The following is a 22,115-nucleotide window of genomic DNA, read 5'->3' as shown; positions in this document are numbered from 1 at the left end:
GCATTTATAGAAAGCCTGTATGCATTGATTTGGGCTTTTTACATGTTAGTAGAGCTTCTGAGACATGTTCTTAAGGGAAGAACGTGCATCCTATCAAAAGCACCTAGAATTAGCATCCTTCTTTAATGAGAGAGCAGGCAGTAGTCAGCTTATCCTGCTACTTCCTGAGGGGCATGGTTTAGTGGTTGATGGTTGGAATAGATGATCTTGATGATGTTTTCCAACCTTAGTGATCTCTAGATCACCACCGGGCTACTTTAAGAGACAGCCTTGGGCTATGGCTGCTACTTCTCAAGCAATACTTTCTCTGAAGACTGAGAAATTTAGTTTCCAGGGCTGTCAATCAAGAATACACAGGGAGAATGATGGTTTTTAATATATTTGTCTGATTGTTTCTAATTCTGGAGGGCTGTGTTTTGGCAATGTAGCAGGCAGTCTGCTGTGGGAAAAACCTAGATTCTTGGGGTGATGAATCAGTGAAGAGAAGGAATGTGGGAAAGTGAATTCATGTGAGCTTTATGGGCCTTATCTGTAATAGGCACCCACCTGCCGCTGCTTCTAGGCAAGCCATGATAAGAGCTGAATCCACAGCTATCTAGTGGGGAGGACAGCAAGAAGAGTGCTGCCCATGGGAGGAGGGCAGCTTCGCGCTCACTTTCATAAGGCTTGTTTGTTATATAGATGGAGGAGTTTATTTCTGAGGAATATCAGAGACATCCCTGGTTGTTTTGTTGGTGCTAAGAGCATTTTCCAGCTGTCTTTTTCACCCAGTCATTTTCAGCTGTATTTTAACCAGCAAGACAAAGGATAAATCAGGAGAGAAAAATTCGGGTATCAGCCACTACTGCCCACTTTTGCTGTTTGTTTTGGACATCATTCTAGCACTGTTCTCACAACAAACTTGAGTAGGGAGTTTCTTTTCAAACACTCTGTCATTCCTGTAAAATATTCTTTTTCAGTATTAGGTGAGATATTGGACTATTCAAATGTTTTACTAAATATTTTATTCTAGCACCAGAAGAATTGTGTGGATCCAGCTAAATGCTTTCATTGATCACGAGAACTACTGAAATCATGTTGCAGTAATTTTCACCCAAGTAGTGGGAAATGGTGATAGCAGGATCAAACCCACTAACCCAGGATCTGGGAAATTTCAGTTTGGCAAAAGAAAAAAAAGGGAAAAAAAAATCCCCTGTACTTTTCTTGCTTAAATATGACTCAAGCTGAGAGTCTGTGCAGAGCCCTGTTAGGGTGCTTTTGTTCTGATGGTCTGTAATGTCCTATGGATTCTATTAAGTTTATCTTTACGATCAGAGGAAAGATGTACGACTGTAAAAATAAAGAGCTCCTTTCTGATTGCTATCATGAAAGGTTTTGCTCACATTGTGAAGACTGAGCAGGCATGCTTTTAATAGTTTTAAATCTGTGGACAGAGCTTATCAATAAACACACACTCATGGGAAAGCCATTCATTCCCCTTTTCATCTGGGGGCTGTGAGTTTCTCTTTTTATGGTAGTGTTTATATCTGTTCTTAGATGCCAGTGCTCCTCCACATCTTCCCTGATATTTATCAACCTGTAGAAAATGCTCTGCAAAATCCTATACAGCCCAGTTTGGGGTGTAAGAAACTTTAGTTCCCTGAATGCTGCTCTAATTTGCAGAGCAGAGGCTTGTACTCTGATGAAAATAGGAGCTAACTTCACAAACAGCTCTCTGGCTGGGAGAGGAGGCTGATGATTGTAATAGGTGCATTTTCTGATTTCAGAAGATTTTGAGATGAGATGATTTGAAGGCTTCTAATGAAGTACTCTAACTGCCGACAAGGGCAGCTTAACATACCAAGGCTTTGATTTGAAACATCTTGTCCATGCCTTGAATGGAAGGAAACTATTCACACGTTGGTTATTTGGGAGTAGCTGCTCCTTTAGCGCTGCTGCAAGCCCCTGCTTTCAGCTCGAAGGCTCAGTTACATTCATCACAGTGCAAGTATGCAGCTAAGTGACAGAGTGCAGCCAGGGGGTTTTACCAAACGAAATGCAAAACAAAGGCGGGAGTGGAGCTCAAACACAGACCAAACTGGTTCTGATAGCATCCTGCAGATAGGAAGGCCTGTTAAACCCCTTCAGCTGCATGCATCATCATTATTGCCATTCCACAGGCTAGACCTTTGGCCTTCATCCCACAGAATCCTAGAATTTCAGGGCTTGGTGGGGAGGGTCCCTCTCCCAACACAGGGGTTGCTGTTCCTCGTTGTATCACTTTTTTTCTGAGGCAGAATGGCTGTTTTTTCCGCTGTGGCAATAGTTCATTAGGGAGCTGACAAGTTAGTTAAGCAAGGTGGAGCACTGGGTGCCCCTGCTCTTTCATTGGCAGTGGTTCAAATGAAGTAACATAGCATTCCTGGCAGAGGGTGGGAGAAGCAGCCCTCTGCGTGACATTGCACCCGCACCTCCCCACTGCCAGCAGTGCTGCCCGGATAGAGTGACAGGCAAAGCATTCCTGCTGCGGTCCTGCCATGCCCCGCAGCTCTGCCCAGCAGTTGCTGTAACTCAGCCCATGGGATCTCGCAGGACAATGGAATGAAACCAGTTCTCTGAAACTTGCTTGCAAGTTTCTGTAGAAAATGGACCTCTCGATTTTTAGCTGATGCTTCTCCCCAGCATAGTTGGAGCTGTTTACTGGTAATGCCTTGAGAAAGCTTCCCTAAGGAGCATGGTGCATGTGTATGGTTTACTTGCAGTCCCTTTCAGATTCTTACCTTCACCAAGCACTGCTTGCAGGATAGTTTGTCTCATAGACAGCACTTGGAAGGCTGTGGCTGTTCCACATTGCCTGGGATGGTGTGTGTGGTGGGAATGAACAGCCATAGCCAAGGCCCTCATGCTTAGCATACCCCTGTACATTCTTAGTTGCTGGGGTTTTGGGTGTTTTTTGTTGTTGTTGTTGGAGTAGTTTTTTGTTGTTGTTGTTTGTTTTGGTCCTCACATTAATCTTTGGCACATATATGTAAGGAAATTTGCAGCTGAATCCAAGCTGTGGTGTTAAGGCAGATGCTGACAGCAGTCTGTGGACAGCAAATCAGCCATGGTTTCTTTTTAACAACAGCCCTTGAAGGCTTCTAGTCTTCTTTAATGTAGCTTGAGGTCATCACTTCCATGTGTAATTTGAGCTGTAGAATAAAGCTCCGGGGGAAACATAGAGAAATAGTAAAACATTTGAGGCCACTGCTGATACTGAGTATTTTTGTGCTCGTACATCTCATTTAGCAGGGGGATTTGGCAAATCATGGCTCATCAAGCCAGTTGATGCAGCTAGGAGAACACAAATTTCTCCTTGTGGGTTCAGAGATCTGTAGTACAGCTGAGTTTGGAAAGTAGTGAATATCATTTTTTAAGTGCCAAGAATTCATTTTCATATTCAGAAAATGGTAGCCGAGATAGAAAAGATTTTTTGCAATCAATGTAACCTTGTGAAGGTTTTTAAAAAATCCAGTTTTAGACTATTTTTCAGTCGTGAGTTTAAATACTTGATGATGCTGCCTAGCTGAAATAACATTCTAATTAGTTGGTTGATTTACATTTATTCATCACTCCTCAGTCTCCTGGAATATTCTTGGAAATCCAAAGAACCCAGTGCAAGATACATGCATTAATTAAATAACCCATCAAAATAATTGAGACCATGGATTGGGATAGATAAAAAATAGAATTGGGTAAGGAAAACACCGAGGATACCAAAGAAAAAGTAAAATATTTGAATGCTGCCTTTTTACTTCTTACCTCAAAGCGAGGATTTTCTCTTAGCAAACTCAAGTCAGGTGAACTTACCTATCAGAAAATGTACTCTTGAGAGGCTGTGTTAAATGCCAAGCATGTGCATAGTGTTCCTGTTATCAAGTGCTTTTCTGAACTGGGAGCTAGAATTTTAAATATTCTAATTATTCTAAATATTTTCTATTTCAAATATGAGAAGTGAATCAGTTGGGACTGTGGGGCTCTGAGGGAAGAGAAGGAATCCAAGCAATTGTGATACCTGAAAGAGGGGGAGAATGAGCCATGGACTAAAGATTTGGGCACAGTGTTTGTTTCAAGAAAGGCATTCCATTTAGAAAACAGGAGTAAGCAGTGTCTAAGCATGAGTCCTGTAACTGGCTGTGGGCTCGAGGCTGTTATTTCCATAAAAGCCAGATCAACACTGGACAAATGGAAAGGTTTGTGTTTTACCGCAGCTAAGAAATGGTAGTTTCTTAAACAACACCAAATCCTAGTAGAGAAAAGGCACAGTTTTGTCTCTTTCATATATTAACAAAGAATAATAAATGAGTGAGCAGAGCATAAACATGTCTTGTATGTTTACCACAGCTCAGGTTCTGTCTGTTAAGAGAAACCCAGTGTTGAAGCAAAGTTGGATAATTCATGCCAGTCAGTACACAGCAGAATGAAACCTCTTCTCCTGGATCAGGATCTTACCTGAGAATGAGCAATGCTTAGTCTTCGTCAAAAGTATGTGCACTGCAATGATTGCTCAGATCTCAGATTTCCCCAGTCTGGGTTAAAATCCCAGGGAAAACAAGACAAAAGTGGCATTCTAGTTTGCTCCCACAAAAATAAACAAATAAAATAAAACAAAGCCACTTTTGGCAGGAAATCTAATGCCAAAGGATTTGATGCAAAGAAAAGTTGCATACTTAAAAATAAGAGTAGACTACTTCAATTCACTAAACTCATGTGCAAACATAACAGTACTATGAAACCTTAAGAAGAACAGAGAAGAGAATACAGTCTGTAAGAATTTGATATGGAATGAACAGCAAAATAGTTTAGTTTCTTTTTTTTAACAACACATCCGGTATTATCATTTGCTGTTATACTGTTAATCTGATCTTAAAGCATTCAGGTTACGATAAATCTACATGCTGGTGTCCCAGTTGAGGATGGGTTCCTCTTTAGTTTATACAATACATTAACACACACTTTTGCTTGAATTAGATGACACTGTCATACTTTAAATTGATTGTGATATCTCAAATGAGATTTTGGAAACTGTTACCCACAGAATGCACATACCAAAAAAAAAAAAAAAAATAGAGCTGGTTTTACATTTTTGCAGTTTTAGCCCAAACAGCCCAGCTGGATTGCTAAATTAGAGATAAATTATTTTTTTAAACGTGTTTTAAAAAGCAAACACAATTTTCAGTCATATGATATGAAAACGCCCCATTCTATATAACTCCTACTGCCTACTTTCAAAAAATTCCTTTGTTCTGAAATCAGTTCACTGGCTATTAGAAGCAGTCACTGATGTAAATTCCATCTTGTTTATGAAAACATTCTGAACAAAGCATTAATTGTCCAGAATTTATTAAAAAAAAGAAAAAACCTCAAACCTATAAAACGTTGGCATCACTACTATTTGGGGCGTGAGAATGACATGCATATAAATCGTAGTTTACTGGCACAATCTTATACACTCAGAAGGAAGCTTTGCTGAAAATGGAATTCATTGTAATTCCTCTCTTTTACAGATTTGCTTTTAAGGAAAAAAAATCTGAAGCAAGTCATGGTTCTACTCTACAGTGGGAATGAGGGGTACAAGCCTTCTTGACATAGGTTGACTATGGTAGGAGAGAGAATTTATATAGGTAGAGTCTGGGGAAATCAGAAGGTGGGTGAAAACTCACAGATTTGCTCAGGATGTTTCTGATGACATTTGAGATTTTGTCAAGCCTTGATCCCTAGTAAGGACAAGGAAAACAAGCACCTGTCAGCAAGCATCCAAGCAACTGAAGCCACCCATGTGCCTCATACAGCACTGCTTTGCCTGTTAAATAGCTGATGAAAAATCAGAAACATCTCTCCTGATCTAGGCACAGATGAGATATTATCTAGCCTGAGCCTACCTTTCCACATCCACACTGAATAAGACTTGGCAGAGTCATTTGTTGTTTTAAAATGTAATCCTGATGGGAAGTAAGTGTTCAAGTTTCACTGTGGGAAGTGATGTAATTATCCTGGGGTTATGAGTAGCCTGCTCTTAGCAACAGGAGGATTTTGAAGTTATTGGCTGCCTAATCATTCTAAGTATCCTTGGTTTAAAGCAACTGGTTTTAAAAGTTTTACTTCTGCTAGAACCTGTAGGATATACCCTACTGGATGGTGAGATAAATCAACTGTGCAAATTGTGCAGGACCATTCAAATCCCAAGAAAGGAGAACCCCACAGTTGCACTGCTCTAGTTCTAAACAAATAAAACATCACTAGAGTAAAACAAGAGAAACAGCAGTGAACCAGTCCAAGAATCCTTCCAGATAATTCTTTCCTTTCACTTTTCCAGTAGTAAAATCATTGGCATCCACCAGGGATTGATGCAGAATTAGCCTTAAAGTGCTGCACTGAAGAGCAAACATTCTAGCAACCCAAGCACTATTCTGTTAAATCATTCTAATGGACTTCAAATCTTGTGGGTGGGATTTTCCCAAGTGAAAAATATGGCAATGCCACAAGTCTAAGTCCTTACTATTTCTTGGAATTTTAGTAACAGCCATAAAATTTGCTGTTGGCACCTGAATCTTTAGAAGCGCTAAACAAATTAGACAGTAAAACCTCAGTCCTGCAGGTCTTCTCCCAGTATGATACTTATTAATGTGGATGTGGTGAAGAATTTCATGAATGAATTCCAGAACTTTAAACAGAAATGTCGAAAATCAGGTTTCTAGATACACATTTGAACGCTCATTTTCTAATTTTGTTCAGCTTCTGAAAACCGCATGTACCAGAGCTTTTGAAAAAATCAAACCAATTTCTGTTGGTATTTAATCCGAATTGTGACCTGCAGGAAGACCATTTTCAGCAGTTTTCTAAGTTGATCTTAGTTCTTTGGAGCTAAAATGTCATAGGACAGATAGTTAAGATGATTTAAATGATGAACTTGGCCTCGGACTGACATGGAACATATCCATTGGAAGCACAATATCACCATTCATCTTAATGAAGTAGACCACCACTGATTACATGGCAAAGATCTTAATGAACTTGCCAACACTAAGCAATTTTCATACGCATAAAAGATAAGGAAAAAAAAAAAAAGTAGAATATCAGTAAAGTCTGAAAATAAGCTATCAAAATCAAAGCCATTTTAACAAGAGCTCAGCAACTTGTAGAGTGATTGCATGCATATATGAGACATGCTAGCTTGTCTGCACATACAGGATGCAATATCCACAGTCAGAAATATTATTTTCCAGCCCAATAATTCTTTGTTTAAACTAGACAATGAAAGAGTCATGCGATGTTGCTTGTGGCTGTTCAAGCATATTTTTAAGCCAGGGGACGTGTTTAGGCAAGCCAAAACTATGTATGATAATGGCAGTTGCAGAATTGGATCCGAGAGAGAGAGAGACAGCCCAGTGCCTTGAAAATAACACATCGTGGAGACAGAAAGGAGGTATGATCATCAGGACAATAATTTCTATATGTATGTAGAATATCTTGCACATCAGGGAGTGTTCATCTCAGCCATACTGTCAGCTACTGGGTAAGCTTGAATCGCTAAAAATGATGATATATCCATTCTAGTTTCATTCTTTGTGGCACAACTTCAGGCATTTCAGAATAATCCTACTTCCAAACAGCCTGTCTCTTTTAGCCCATCCCTCTCTGCCCTGGATACTTTTAAAACCCATGAGAAAAGAGTCCGTATGACAATCAAAAATTCATGATGCTTACTCTCTGAAAACCACTTTGGAAAGATCAGCCTGATGAGATAAGGAATTTGAACAAAAGCAGTCCTTTCTGCAGCCAGCCATGCGCATTTCCCAGGTGTGCCGCTTGGAGGTTGGCTTGACAGCTCTTTGCTGTCTGCTTTGCACAGCTCATATCAACTCCAACAACCTGTGTGCTGCTTTCAGGTTCTGGACGACAGCTGAGACCGGCAGAGCCTCCGGGAGATGCTGATGCTGATGCAGAAGATGAAGATTCTGTGAGTTTTTTAGGTTGTTTTGTCCCAAAACCTAGCAAATTATGGCTGCTGATTGCAAGCTCATTTCTTTAAAGCTTTATCTATGGTTCACCATCGACTGACTCCACAAGGAAGTATGCTGAGAGTTTGTCAGCCAAGTTCCTTCTGGGACTCCTATATGGTTTGCTTGTTTATAGAGGGCAATATAGTTTGAAGTTACATGATGCAGAGTTTAACCTTGCAAATGAAGCAAGAGATGGCATAAAGATGGCCTTTTTGAATTGTTGCTAATTGAGCTGTTAATACTTTCAGTCTGTCCAGCCCACAGATGCATACAATTCATAAAGAACATCAAAATAATTCTATCAGCTCTTCTACCAATAGGTGCCATTTTTTCCACGTGGAGGAATTCAATGACACATCTTCTCTGATGTTGTGAGCCAGTGTAATGAAATCAGAGGCATCATTTTCAGGGCATCCCTCATATTGCTGACCAAAGAGTTACTGCTTTATCTTCATTAAACATAACTAACGAAAGATGCTTACAAAGAAGGAGATGAAAAAATCTCTCGTAAAAATTGGGTCACCGTTTAATGGTGGATGTGTCTGTCCCACCCCTCATTTCTTTCCTACAGGTTAATGAAGTGGCAGTAGAAGACATCCGTCCAAGGCCACAGGGATCCTCACCAGTTTATGAATATTCCGTAGAAGAAGAATACTTAAAGGTAAGAATACTGAGGTTTTATCCAGGCATGGCTTTATTGAATTGATTCAGAAGGCTTTAGCTCCCATAGCTAGCCAAGACTCCTGTGTCATGTATATAATGTAGTTGCAGCTGTATTGTCTTCCTACCTACCCTCACCAAAATCCAGGCCATGTTCACTGATGTTGTATTGGATTTGTTGTTGGTCATCTTTTTGTTTCTCAGCAAAAAATACGATTGTCTGTGTTCTTTAAGGAATATGGGACAGAAAGCATCAAGAAATTGCAACGTTTTCTATAATTAAGATATTTAATTGGCTTGAATCTAGTATATATTTCAAAATCACCTTGTATCGATTAATTTTTCAAGAGTAAAGATTTAATTATTGCAGTCATGTTAAGTAGGCAACATTTTGAAATTGGTGCTGAAAGTCAAATAAATGGAAAACATGTATGTTATTCACAAAGATGAAAGCATGAGAAAGGTGTTGTATGAGAAAAATTATCAATGTCTTAATACAGCTGGTCTCCAGCATTCATTTCTTTCAGAGGCTTTCTTTCTTTCATTTCATCTAATCTACAGCTGGGGATAATATAGTTAAATCACTACCAGTGTACATCATACTTGTACGTTCCTGTTTTGTCTCTGCTGCTAATAAAGTCAGCCTCAATGTCTAAACCAGGCTTTATAACTGAGGCTGGGCTTTTGTTGTATGTTATGACAGCACAACTTCTGAACACTAAATAATGGAAATCTGTGTTTCAGCTGCAAGAAGAAAACAAAAAATATAGTACCGACAAATCAAAACAGAGTCATCCACAGGTCAGTCTAAAAGCACTCAACTGTTTTATGAATGTGGTTTGAAAAAATATTTTGTTACAACACACAGATGTTGATGGGTGAACAGAAAGAAAAAATGGGTAAAGAATCACTTCAGACTTATTTTGGACGAGAACTTAACAAGTTGTTCAGATTTGGCACAGGTCTGTGCATTTAATTCCTAGCTTGGAGTCCTTCTGTAATTCTTCTAAACACTCTTCAGTCTTCTCTGATTTGAGTAAGCGCAGCAGTAGCTCTTATTCTGACTGATTAATTCTAATTCAGGTGCCTAGCATCTTCACAGAAAATGCAATCTTTCAGCCCTAAGAAATTCCATATATTTCACATTTTAAAATTATAACCTATTTTGCCTGTGGCTCCGATGCAGCGTGGCCTAATGCATATGCTTAATTTAATTTAGGACACCCACACCAAACAGGTGCATTCTCTGCTTTAAATATACTTTCCTGAGCTACTGAAAATATACTTGAGGACAGTAATTCTATGATCTCAAACACTTCAATACAAATTAATACTTTTAAATTCACATCTTTTTCTACACCTAGGAAACAATGGAAGTGACCTTGAAAACAGAAGTGGAAGCTGGTGCTAGTGGTTTTAGCGTGGCTGGTGGAGGAAATGAAGGAATATTTATTAAAAAAGTATTTAAGGAATCTCCTGCTTCAAAAGTGTTTAGTCTGAGAGAAGGTACAGTCTGATTTTCTGATATATTTTTAGTCTTAGAATAATGAGACACGTAGCTGTGTTTGCCTATGGATACCTTCTGATCTGTCATCTCTTTGTATAATTGAAATAATAAATGCCAAACCAGCTAATAATATAACCTTTCCATATTAATAGTTCTAAAATTGGTTTCTTCAAGAGTAATGAAATGTGAATTGTTTTATATACTGTAAAAAATCTTATTTTTACTCTAATGGTGAAAAGAATATGCAGAAAGTAGTATACACATAATTGAAATGAAAGATCAACGTATTCCATTCACAAAGAACTTGCCTTTGATTCTTTTGCAAAATACTATGCAACAAAACTACAATAAATCATGATTTAATTAAGAACAAAACTCCGAGTTCTAAGTAGTGAAAAATGTAAGAAAATAACGTTACTGTCAGGGTGATCAGAACCCAAAGCAGGTTGCCCACAGAAGTTGTGGTCACCATGCTTACGAATGTTCACAACCTGACAGACGTGAGCAACATGTTGTAGCTGAGCATGCTCCAAGCAAGACCCTGTCCAGACAGAGCAGTTTGACTAGATGATTTGCTGTTCTCTGACTCTAGACTGTGAACATTATTTTGAATTTTAAATGAATGGTAGGTATTGATTATTTTATTCTGCGTGTGAACAAGAACACAACAGAATTTGAAGAATCACAAGAAGATACAAACTAATTAAAATAACATCCATCTGATTCCTCTTGCAGGTGATCAGCTTCTAAGTGCTACAATATTTTTTGATAATATCAAATATGAAGATGCACTCAAGATTCTTCAGTATTCAGAGCCATACAGAGTCCAATTCAGCCTGAAAAGAAAAATTGCTGGGAAAGAAGAGCTAGAACATTTTCACTCTACAGCTCAGTACAAAAAGGAACGATTAAGTCAGGTCATTACTTGTCTTATTTACAAAGTTTGGATAACACTATAGTGACATGCTGTGTGGAAATACAGAATAGAAAATATATTCACCTGTCTTCTTAAGACATAGCTATGTGTTTAAACTTAATAAAATTAATACCTGTTGGCATAAAAGCTACACTAAACCATATGTCATAGCTCCTCATCCAGATGCCTCTGCAACACTTCAAAATTCTTCCTGTAAATTTTCTCTTCATATCATACAAAAATGAATAATATTTTTACAGACATTGTTATAAATATAGATTATAAATATAGACAATTATTGAAAATTCTATTTACTACAGTATTTTGCAAAGAAGGTACACCTTCTTAAATCTACATATTACATTCATGAAATCCATTTACTTAACAGTAATAGTAATCTATTTAATTATCTTCTCCATTTTTAGGATTTTTTTTAATGTAACAGGTAGATAATGTGAATACAAAGCTCAATTTTCTACATACTTTATATTAGCTGTTTTGTTCTGTGTTGTTTCCATATTATTTTACACTTGATTTAGTAACTACCATTTGTTCTTTCAGGATAAAGAACTCAGTGAAAGCATTCCTGAAGAAACACTGCACGTTTCAGGAAAAGCTACTTCAGAAGAAGACAGAGAAACATTAATTGTAAACCAAAGGGTTGGAAGAAGCAAAAGACCTAAAAAAGATAGATTATCATGGCCAAAATTCCAGTCAATTAAAAATAAAAAGATACTGGGACACAGAAGATCTCACAGTACATCAGATGCATATGAGCCTGCTATACAAGATATTTCCCCTACAAGCACAGATACAGAGTCTCAACAAGAAATTCATATCAAACAAAAAAAAGGAAGCCAAAAGAAGCTGAAGTTCCCTAGTATTGGATTCAAAATGCACAGATCCAAAACAGAACATCAAGACAAGCAAAAAAAAGAAATAAATACTACATTGTTATATGAAAAACAAATAATACACAAAGAAGATATCAGCCTGGAAGGTCCTGAAATACTGACTGTTGAATATACTGCTTCTCCTGTTTCTGAAATGAAAACAGAAGAATTAAATGAAACTTCAACAAAAGACTTAAAAGATGTGGAAAATGGTATTCCTACATATGCAAAAAAGTGCCCTGAAGTTGAAATAAGCATAAAAAAGGAAAAGGAATCAACATTGAAATATACTGTACCTGAAGTGCAAGATATAACAAGAAAGGTATCAAAGCCAAGTTTAGAAGCAGATCTGAAAGAAACCCCAACAAAACAAACACCAAAAATCTCATCAAAATCCCCAAAAAAGAAGCAAAAAGGAACAGAAGATAAAACAGAAGGAGAAAACGGAATTAAAGAAGAAGTAATGGATCACACAGTGGAAGTAAACATAGAGGAAAGAAGTTTAGAAATAGGTAGAGCTAGAATTGAATTACAATCACCCGAGAAACTGGAAGAAAGAGAAAAACAAGCACAAGATGACAAACAGATACCAACAATTCAGAAAACAAAATTTTGGATGTCAGGGCCAAAAAGAAAAGAAACAGACACTAAAAAGATATTAACAAAACCAGAAATAGATGTTAAAGATTCAGTACCAGAAACAAAAGCTGAGAAAGAATTTGAGAAAGGAGGGAAAATGGATTTCAAAGCTCAGACACCCGCTACAGAAAAAGAAGAATCTACATGGAAAATAACAATACCACCAACTGAAATGGCCACATCACCTGTAGATGACATTAACATAGAAGACAGCAAAGTTGAATCCAAATACACAGTAAAAAAGAATCGGACAGAACAAAGAAACATACAAAGAGGTGACAGAAGTTCAAAGATAGAAAATATTGCAAAGAAAGGAGAAAAGGATGTTGATGGAAAAGAAAGCAAACAGAGATTACCAAAGTTTAAATTACCTACATTTACCTGGGGAACTACAAAAGATGAAACACACAAACCTGAAATTCTAGTAAGTGAGATGACGACTGCAATGGCTCCCAAAGTCGAGGTGGACGTCAGCGTGCCCAAAGCGGACGCCAGCCTCCCCGAGGCAGAGGTCAAGGCCGGCGCCGTCGACGTCAGCATCTCGGGCCCCGACATCAAGCTGCCCTCCGTGGAGGGCTCCCTCGACCTCCAGGCACCCAAGGTAGACCTGACAGTGCCCTCTGCCGAAGGCTCGCTCGATGGAGCCGAGCTGGAAGCCGCGGGCCTCAAAGGCAAGTTTAAGATGCCCAAGTTCGACAAGCCCAAATTCGGAGTGTCGGTACCCAAGGCGGAAGGGCCCGAAGGCGAGGTCAGCCTGCCCGCCGCAGAGGTCGAGCTGCCCTCCGGCGCTGTGACGGTCTCAGGGGAAGGCCCCTCACTGGACCTCAAAGCCGGTGCTAAAACCGAAGGGGCTGGCTGGAAACTGGAGAAGCCCTCCCTCAAAATGCCCAAAGCTGACATCAAAGCTCCCAAGGTGGACATCAGCCTGCCCTCCGTCGACATCACCCTTCCAAAGGCCGGTGCCGACCTGCAGGCGCCCGAGGCGGCTCTCAGCCTCGAGGGGGAGGTAAAAGCCCCGGAGAAGGAGGCCACCAAGGCAAAAGACGGCAAGTTCAAAATGCCCAAGTTCGGCATGCCTTCCTTTGGCTGGTCCAGCAGCAGAGAGGCCAAGGGCACCGTAGCTGCCGATGTGGACGTGAGCCTCAAGGAGCCCCAGGTGACGGCTCCCTCGGGAACCGCCGAAGTTGACGTGACCCTGCCCGGGGCCGAGATCCAAGCGCCCGGCGCTGAGGTGACCATCGAGGCGGCCGCAGACGCGGAGAAAGGCCGGTTCAAAATGCCCGACGTCAAGATGCCCAGCGTCAAGCTGCCCAAAGTCAAAGCTCCCCACGTGCAGGTCAGCCTGCCCAAGGCCGAGATCTCGCTGCCCAAAGCCCAGGGCGAAATCCCGGAGGGAGAGCTCGCCCTGCAGGGCCCCGATGCCGAAGGCAGCCTGGACGTGGCTGCCGGCAAAGCCGAGGGCGGCGGCATGAAACTACACATGCCAAAAGTCAAGGTGCCCAGCGTGGCCTTCTCCAAGCCGACCGTCAAGGCTCCCAAAGTCGAGGTGGACGTCAGCGTGCCCAAAGCGGACGCCAGCCTCCCCGAGGCAGAGGTCAAGGCCGGCGCCGTCGACGTCAGCATCTCGGGCCCCGACATCAAGCTGCCCTCCGTGGAGGGCTCCCTCGACCTCCAGGCACCCAAGGTAGACCTGACAGTGCCCTCTGCCGAAGGCTCGCTCGATGGAGCCGAGCTGGAAGCCGCGGGCCTCAAAGGCAAGTTTAAGATGCCCAAGTTCGACAAGCCCAAATTCGGAGTGTCGGTACCCAAGGCGGAAGGGCCCGAAGGCGAGGTCAGCCTGCCCGCCGCAGAGGTCGAGCTGCCCTCCGGCGCTGTGACGGTCTCAGGGGAAGGCCCCTCACTGGACCTCAAAGCCGGTGCTAAAACCGAAGGGGCTGGCTGGAAACTGGAGAAGCCCTCCCTCAAAATGCCCAAAGCTGACATCAAAGCTCCCAAGGTGGACATCAGCCTGCCCTCCGTCGACATCACCCTTCCAAAGGCCGGTGCCGACCTGCAGGCGCCCGAGGCGGCTCTCAGCCTCGAGGGGGAGGTAAAAGCCCCGGAGAAGGAGGCCACCAAGGCAAAAGACGGCAAGTTCAAAATGCCCAAGTTCGGCATGCCTTCCTTTGGCTGGTCCAGCAGCAGAGAGGCCAAGGGCACCGTAGCTGCCGATGTGGACGTGAGCCTCAAGGAGCCCCAGGTGACGGCTCCCTCGGGAACCGCCGAAGTTGACGTGACCCTGCCCGGGGCCGAGATCCAAGCGCCCGGCGCTGAGGTGACCATCGAGGCGGCCGCAGACGCGGAGAAAGGCCGGTTCAAAATGCCCGACGTCAAGATGCCCAGCGTCAAGCTGCCCAAAGTCAAAGCTCCCCACGTGCAGGTCAGCCTGCCCAAGGCCGAGATCTCGCTGCCCAAAGCCCAGGGCGAAATCCCGGAGGGAGAGCTCGCCCTGCAGGGCCCCGATGCCGAAGGCAGCCTGGACGTGGCTGCCGGCAAAGCCGAGGGCGGCGGCATGAAACTACACATGCCAAAAGTCAAGGTGCCCAGCGTGGCCTTCTCCAAGCCGACCGTCAAGGCTCCCAAAGTCGAGGTGGACGTCAGCGTGCCCAAAGCGGACGCCAGCCTCCCCGAGGCAGAGGTCAAGGCCGGCGCTGTCGACGTCAGCATCTCGGGCCCCGACATCAAGCTGCCCTCCGTGGAGGGCTCCCTCGACCTCCAGGCACCCAAGGTAGACCTGACAGTGCCCTCTGCCGAAGGCTCGCTCGATGGAGCCGAGCTGGAAGCCGCGGGCCTCAAAGGCAAGTTTAAGATGCCCAAGTTCGACAAGCCCAAATTCGGAGTGTCGGTACCCAAGGCGGAAGGGCCCGAAGGCGAGGTCAGCCTGCCCGCCGCAGAGGTCGAGCTGCCCTCCGGCGCTGTGACGGTCTCAGGGGAAGGCCCCTCACTGGACCTCAAAGCCGGTGCTAAAACCGAAGGGGCTGGCTGGAAACTGGAGAAGCCCTCCCTCAAAATGCCCAAAGCTGACATCAAAGCTCCCAAGGTGGACATCAGCCTGCCCTCCGTCGACATCACCCTTCCAAAGGCCGGTGCCGACCTGCAGGCGCCCGAGGCGGCTCTCAGCCTCGAGGGGGAGGTAAAAGCCCCGGAGAAGGAGGCCACCAAGGCAAAAGACGGCAAGTTCAAAATGCCCAAGTTCGGCATGCCTTCCTTTGGCTGGTCCAGCAGCAGAGAGGCCAAGGGCACCGTAGCTGCCGATGTGGACGTGAGCCTCAAGGAGCCCCAGGTGACGGCTCCCTCGGGAACCGCCGAAGTTGACGTGACCCTGCCCGGGGCCGAGATCCAAGCGCCCGGCGCTGAGGTGACCATCGAGGCGGCCGCAGACGCGGAGAAAGGCCGGTTCAAAATGCCCGACGTCAAGATGCCCAGCGTCAAGCTGCCCAAAGTCAAAGCTTCCCACGTGCAGGTCAGCCTGCCCAAGGCCGAGATCTCGCTGCCCAAAGCCCAGGGCGAAATCCCGGAGGGAGAGCTCGCCCTGCAGGGCCCCGATGCCGAAGGCAGCCTGGACGTGGCTGCCGGCAAAGCCGAGGGCGGCGGCATGAAACTACACATGCCAAAAGTCAAGGTGCCCAGCGTGGCCTTCTCCAAGCCGACCGTCAAGGCTCCCAAAGTCGAGGTGGACGTCAGCGTGCCCAAAGCGGACGCCAGCCTCCCCGAGGCAGAGGTCAAGGCCGGCGCCGTCGACGTCAGCATCTCGGGCCCCGACATCAAGCTGCCCTCCGTGGAGGGCTCCCTCGACCTCCAGGCACCCAAGGTAGACCTGACAGTGCCCTCTGCCGAAGGCTCGCTCGATGGAGCCGAGCTGGAAGCCGCGGGCCTCAAAGGCAAGTTTAAGATGCCCAAGTTCGACAAGCCCAAATTCGGAGTGTCGGTACCCAAGGCGGAAGGGCCCGAAGGCGAGGTCAGCCTGCCCGCCGCAGAGGTCGAGCTGCCCTCCGGCGCTGTGACGGTCTCAGGGGAAGGCCCCTCACTGGACCTCAAAGCCGGTGCTAAAACCGAAGGGGCTGGCTGGAAACTGGAGAAGCCCTCCCTCAAAATGCCCAAAGCTGACATCAAAGCTCCCAAGGTGGACATCAGCCTGCCCTCCGTCGACATCACCCTTCCAAAGGCCGGTGCCGACCTGCAGGCGCCCGAGGCGGCTCTCAGCCTCGAGGGGGAGGTAAAAGCCCCGGAGAAGGAGGCCACCAAGGCAAAAGACGGCAAGTTCAAAATGCCCAAGTTCGGCATGCCTTCCTTTGGCTGGTCCAGCAGCAGAGAGGCCAAGGGCACCGTAGCTGCCGATGTGGACGTGAGCCTCAAGGAGCCCCAGGTGACGGCTCCCTCGGGAACCGCCGAAGTTGACGTGACCCTGCCCGGGGCCGAGATCCAAGCGCCCGGCGCTGAGGTGACCATCGAGGCGGCCGCAGATGCGGAGAAAGGCCGGTTCAAAATGCCCGACGTCAAGATGCCCAGCGTCAAGCTGCCCAAAGTCAAAGCTCCCCACGTGCAGGTCAGCCTGCCCAAGGCCGAGATCTCGCTGCCCAAAGCCCAGGGCGAAATCCCGGAGGGAGAGCTCGCCCTGCAGGGCCCCGATGCCGAAGGCAGCCTGGACGTGGCTGCCGGCAAAGCCGAGGGCGGCGGCATGAAACTACACATGCCAAAAGTCAAGGTGCCCAGCGTGGCCTTCTCCAAGCCGACCGTCAAGGCTCCCAAAGTCGAGGTGGACGTCAGCGTGCCCAAAGCGGACGCCAGCCTCCCCGAGGCAGAGGTCAAGGCCGGCGCCGTCGACGTCAGCATCTCGGGCCCCGACATCAAGCTGCCCTCCGTGGAGGGCTCCCTCGACCTCCAGGCACCCAAGGTAGACCTGACAGTGCCCTCTGCCGAAGGCTCGCTCGATGGAGCCGAGCTGGAAGCCGCGGGCCTCAAAGGCAAGTTTAAGATGCCCAAGTTCGACAAGCCCAAATTCGGAGTGTCGGTACCCAAGGCGGAAGGGCCCGAAGGCGAGGTCAGCCTGCCCGCCGCAGAGGTTGAGCTGCCCTCCGGCGCTGTGACGGTCTCAGGGGAAGGCCCCTCACTGGACCTCAAAGCCGGTGCTAAAACCGAAGGGGCTGGCTGGAAACTGGAGAAGCCCTCCCTCAAAATGCCCAAAGCTGACATCAAAGCTCCCAAGGTGGACATCAGCCTGCCCTCCGTCGACATCACCCTTCCAAAGGCCGGTGCCGACCTGCAGGCGCCCGAGGCGGCTCTCAGCCTCGAGGGGGAGGTAAAAGCCCCGGAGAAGGAGGCCACCAAGGCAAAAGACGGCAAGTTCAAAATGCCCAAGTTCGGCATGCCTTCCTTTGGCTGGTCCAGCAGCAGAGAGGCCAAGGGCACCGTAGCTGCCGATGTGGACGTGAGCCTCAAGGAGCCCCAGGTGACGGCTCCCTCGGGAACCGCCGAAGTTGACGTGACCCTGCCCGGGGCCGAGATCCAAGCGCCCGGCGCTGAGGTGACCATCGAGGCGGCCGCAGACGCGGAGAAAGGCCGGTTCAAAATGCCCGACGTCAAGATGCCCAGCGTCAAGCTGCCCAAAGTCAAAGCTCCCCACGTGCAGGTCAGCCTGCCCAAGGCCGAGATCTCGCTGCCCAAAGCCCAGGGCGAAATCCCGGAGGGAGAGCTCGCCCTGCAGGGCCCCGATGCCGAAGGCAGCCTGGACGTGGCTGCCGGCAAAGCCGAGGGCGGCGGCATGAAACTACACATGCCAAAAGTCAAGGTGCCCAGCGTGGCCTTCTCCAAGCCGACCGTCAAGGCTCCCAAAGTCGAGGTGGACGTCAGCGTGCCCAAAGCGGACGCCAGCCTCCCCGAGGCAGAGGTCAAGGCCGGCGCCGTCGACGTCAGCATCTCGGGCCCCGACATCAAGCTGCCCTCCGTGGAGGGCTCCCTCGACCTCCAGGCACCCAAGGTAGACCTGACAGTGCCCTCTGCCGAAGGCTCGCTCGATGGAGCCGAGCTGGAAGCCGCGGGCCTCAAAGGCAAGTTTAAGATGCCCAAGTTCGACAAGCCCAAATTCGGAGTGTCGGTACCCAAGGCGGAAGGGCCCGAAGGCGAGGTCAGCCTGCCCGCCGCAGAGGTCGAGCTGCCCTCCGGCGCTGTGACGGTCTCAGGGGAAGGCCCCTCACTGGACCTCAAAGCCGGTGCTAAAACCGAAGGGGCTGGCTGGAAACTGGAGAAGCCCTCCCTCAAAATGCCCAAAGCTGACATCAAAGCTCCCAAGGTGGACATCAGCCTGCCCTCCGTCGACATCACCCTTCCAAAGGCCGGTGAAGACCTGCAGGCGCCCGAGGCGGCTCTCAGCCTCGAGGGGGAGGTAAAAGCCCCGGAGAAGGAGGCCACCAAGGCAAAAGACGGCAAGTTCAAAATGCCCAAGTTCGGCATGCCTTCCTTTGGCTGGTCCAGCAGCAGAGAGGCCAAGGGCACCGTAGCTGCCGATGTGGACGTGAGCCTCAAGGAGCCCCAGGTGACGGCTCCCTCGGGAACCGCCGAAGTTGACGTGACCCTGCCCGGGGCCGAGATCCAAGCGCCCGGCGCTGAGGTGACCATCGAGGCGGCCGCAGACGCGGAGAAAGGCCGGTTCAAAATGCCAGACGTCAAGATGCCCAGCGTCAAGCTGCCCAAAGTCAAAGCTCCCCACGTGCAGGTCAGCCTGCCCAAGGCCGAGATCTCGCTGCCCAAAGCCCAGGGCGAAATCCCGGAGGGAGAGCTCGCCCTGCAGGGCCCCGATGCCGAAGGCAGCCTGGACGTGGCTGCCGGCAAAGCCGAGGGCGGCGGCATGAAACTACACATGCCAAAAGTCAAGGTGCCCAGCGTGGCCTTCTCCAAGCCGACCGTCAAGGCTCCCAAAGTCGAGGTGGACGTCAGCATGCCCAAAGCGGACGCCAGCCTCCCCGAGGCAGAGGTCAAGGCCGGCGCCGTCGACGTCAGCATCTCGGGCCCCGACATCAAGCTGCCCTCCGTGGAGGGCTCCCTCGACCTCCAGGCACCCAAGGTAGACCTGACAGTGCCCTCTGCCGAAGGCTCGCTCGATGGAGCCGAGCTGGAAGCCGCGGGCCTCAAAGGCAAGTTTAAGATGCCCAAGTTCGACAAGCCCAAATTCGGAGTGTCGGTACCCAAGGCGGAAGGGCCCGAAGGCGAGGTCAGCCTGCCCGCCGCAGAGGTCGAGCTGCCCTCCGGCGCTGTGACGGTCTCAGGGGAAGGCCCCTCACTGGACCTCAAAGCCGGTGCTAAAACCGAAGGGGCTGGCTGGAAACTGGAGAAGCCCTCCCTCAAAATGCCCAAAGCTGACATCAAAGCTCCCAAGGTGGACATCAGCCTGCCCTCCGTCGACATCACCCTTCCAAAGGCCGGTGCCGACCTGCAGGCGCCCGAGGCGGCTCTCAGCCTCGAGGGGGAGGTAAAAGCCCCGGAGAAGGAGGCCACCAAGGCAAAAGACGGCAAGTTCAAAATGCCCAAGTTCGGCATGCCTTCCTTTGGCTGGTCCAGCAGCAGAGAGGCCAAGGGCACCGTAGCTGCCGATGTGGACGTGAGCCTCAAGGAGCCCCAGGTGACGGCTCCCTCGGGAACCGCCGAAGTTGACGTGACCCTGCCCGGGGCCGAGATCCAAGCGCCCGGCGCTGAGGTGACCATCGAGGCGGCCGCAGACGCGGAGAAAGGCCGGTTCAAAATGCCCGACGTCAAGATGCCCAGCGTCAAGCTGCCCAAAGTCAAAGCTCCCCACGTGCAGGTCAGCCTGCCCAAGGCCGAGATCTCGCTGCCCAAAGCCCAGGGCGAAATCCCGGAGGGAGAGCTCGCCCTGCAGGGCCCCGATGCCGAAGGCAGCCTGGACGTGGCTGCCGGCAAAGCCGAGGGCGGCGGCATGAAACTACACATGCCAAAAGTCAAGGTGCCCAGCGTGGCCTTCTCCAAGCCGACCGTCAAGGCTCCCAAAGTCGAGGTGGACGTCAGCGTGCCCAAAGCGGACGCCAGCCTCCCCGAGGCAGAGGTCAAGGCCGGCGCCGTCGACGTCAGCATCTCGGGCCCCGACATCAAGCTGCCCTCCGTGGAGGGCTCCCTCGACCTCCAGGCACCCAAGGTAGACCTGACAGTGCCCTCTGCCGAAGGCTCGCTCGATGGAGCCGAGCTGGAAGCCGCGGGCCTCAAAGGCAAGTTTAAGATGCCCAAGTTCGACAAGCCCAAATTCGGAGTGTCGGTACCCAAGGCGGAAGGGCCCGAAGGCGAGGTCAGCCTGCCCGCCGCAGAGGTCGAGCTGCCCTCCGGCGCTGTGACGGTCTCAGGGGAAGGCCCCTCACTGGACCTCAAAGCCGGTGCTAAAACCGAAGGGGCTGGCTGGAAACTGGAGAAGCCCTCCCTCAAAATGCCCAAAGCTGACATCAAAGCTCCCAAGGTGGACATCAGCCTGCCCTCCGTCGACATCACCCTTCCAAAGGCCGGTGCCGACCTGCAGGCGCCCGAGGCGGCTCTCAGCCTCGAGGGGGAGGTAAAAGCCCCGGAGAAGGAGGCCACCAAGGCAAAAGACGGCAAGTTCAAAATGCCCAAGTTCGGCATGCCTTCCTTTGGCTGGTCCAGCAGCAGAGAGGCCAAGGGCACCGTAGCTGCCGATGTGGACGTGAGCCTCAAGGAGCCCCAGGTGACGACTCCCTCGGGAACCGCCGAAGTTGACGTGACCCTGCCCGGGGCCGAGATCCAAGCGCCCGGCGCTGAGGTGACCATCGAGGCGGCCGCAGACGCGGAGAAAGGCCGGTTCAAAATGCCCGACGTCAAGATGCCCAGCGTCAAGCTGCCCAAAGTCAAAGCTTCCCACGTGCAGGTCAGCCTGCCCAAGGCCGAGATCTCGCTGCCCAAAGCCCAGGGCGAAATCCCGGAGGGAGAGCTCGCCCTGCAGGGCCCCGATGCCGAAGGCAGCCTGGACGTGGCTGCCGGCAAAGCCGAGGGCGGCGGCATGAAACTACACATGCCAAAAGTCAAGGTGCCCAGCGTGGCCTTCTCCAAGCCGACCGTCAAGGCTCCCAAAGTCGAGGTGGACGTCAACGTGCCCAAAGCGGACGCCAGCCTCCCCGAGGCAGAGGTCAAGGCCGGCGCCGTCGACGTCAGCATCTCGGGCCCCGACATCAAGCTGCCCTCCGTGGAGGGCTCCCTCGACCTCCAGGCACCCAAGGTAGACCTGACAGTGCCCTCTGCCGAAGGCTCGCTCGATGGAGCCGAGCTGGAAGCCGCGGGCCTCAAAGGCAAGTTTAAGATGCCCAAGTTCGACAAGCCCAAATTCGGAGTGTCGGTACCCAAGGCGGAAGGGCCCGAAGGCGAGGTCAGCCTGCCCGCCGCAGAGGTCGAGCTGCCCTCCGGCGCTGTGACGGTCTCAGGGGAAGGCCCCT

At 48.8% G+C, this 22,115-nt stretch overlaps 1 protein-coding gene across 1 annotated transcript in view; it reads left to right on the top strand.

Annotated features, from left to right (window-relative positions):
• Positions 1-22,115, top strand: part of AHNAK2 (AHNAK nucleoprotein 2) — a 48,753-nt gene that overhangs the window by 13,290 nt on the left and 13,348 nt on the right. The window contains exons 3-8 of the mRNA XM_052693866.1: positions 7,908-7,978; positions 8,593-8,682; positions 9,426-9,482; positions 10,046-10,187; positions 10,924-11,105; positions 11,666-21,466. Coding sequence (XP_052549826.1) covers positions 7,908-7,978; positions 8,593-8,682; positions 9,426-9,482; positions 10,046-10,187; positions 10,924-11,105; positions 11,666-21,466 — 10,343 coding nt within the window. The remainder of the gene's footprint in view (positions 1-7,907; positions 7,979-8,592; positions 8,683-9,425; positions 9,483-10,045; positions 10,188-10,923; positions 11,106-11,665; positions 21,467-22,115) is intronic.

This window comes from Tympanuchus pallidicinctus, unplaced genomic scaffold (genome assembly GCF_026119805.1).
Source record: "Tympanuchus pallidicinctus isolate F22 unplaced genomic scaffold, pur_lepc_1.0 scaffold3, whole genome shotgun sequence".
In the NCBI taxonomy this organism is placed as follows: domain Eukaryota; kingdom Metazoa; phylum Chordata; class Aves; order Galliformes; family Phasianidae; genus Tympanuchus; species Tympanuchus pallidicinctus.
This window is presented reverse-complemented; position numbering and strand designations above follow the sequence as displayed.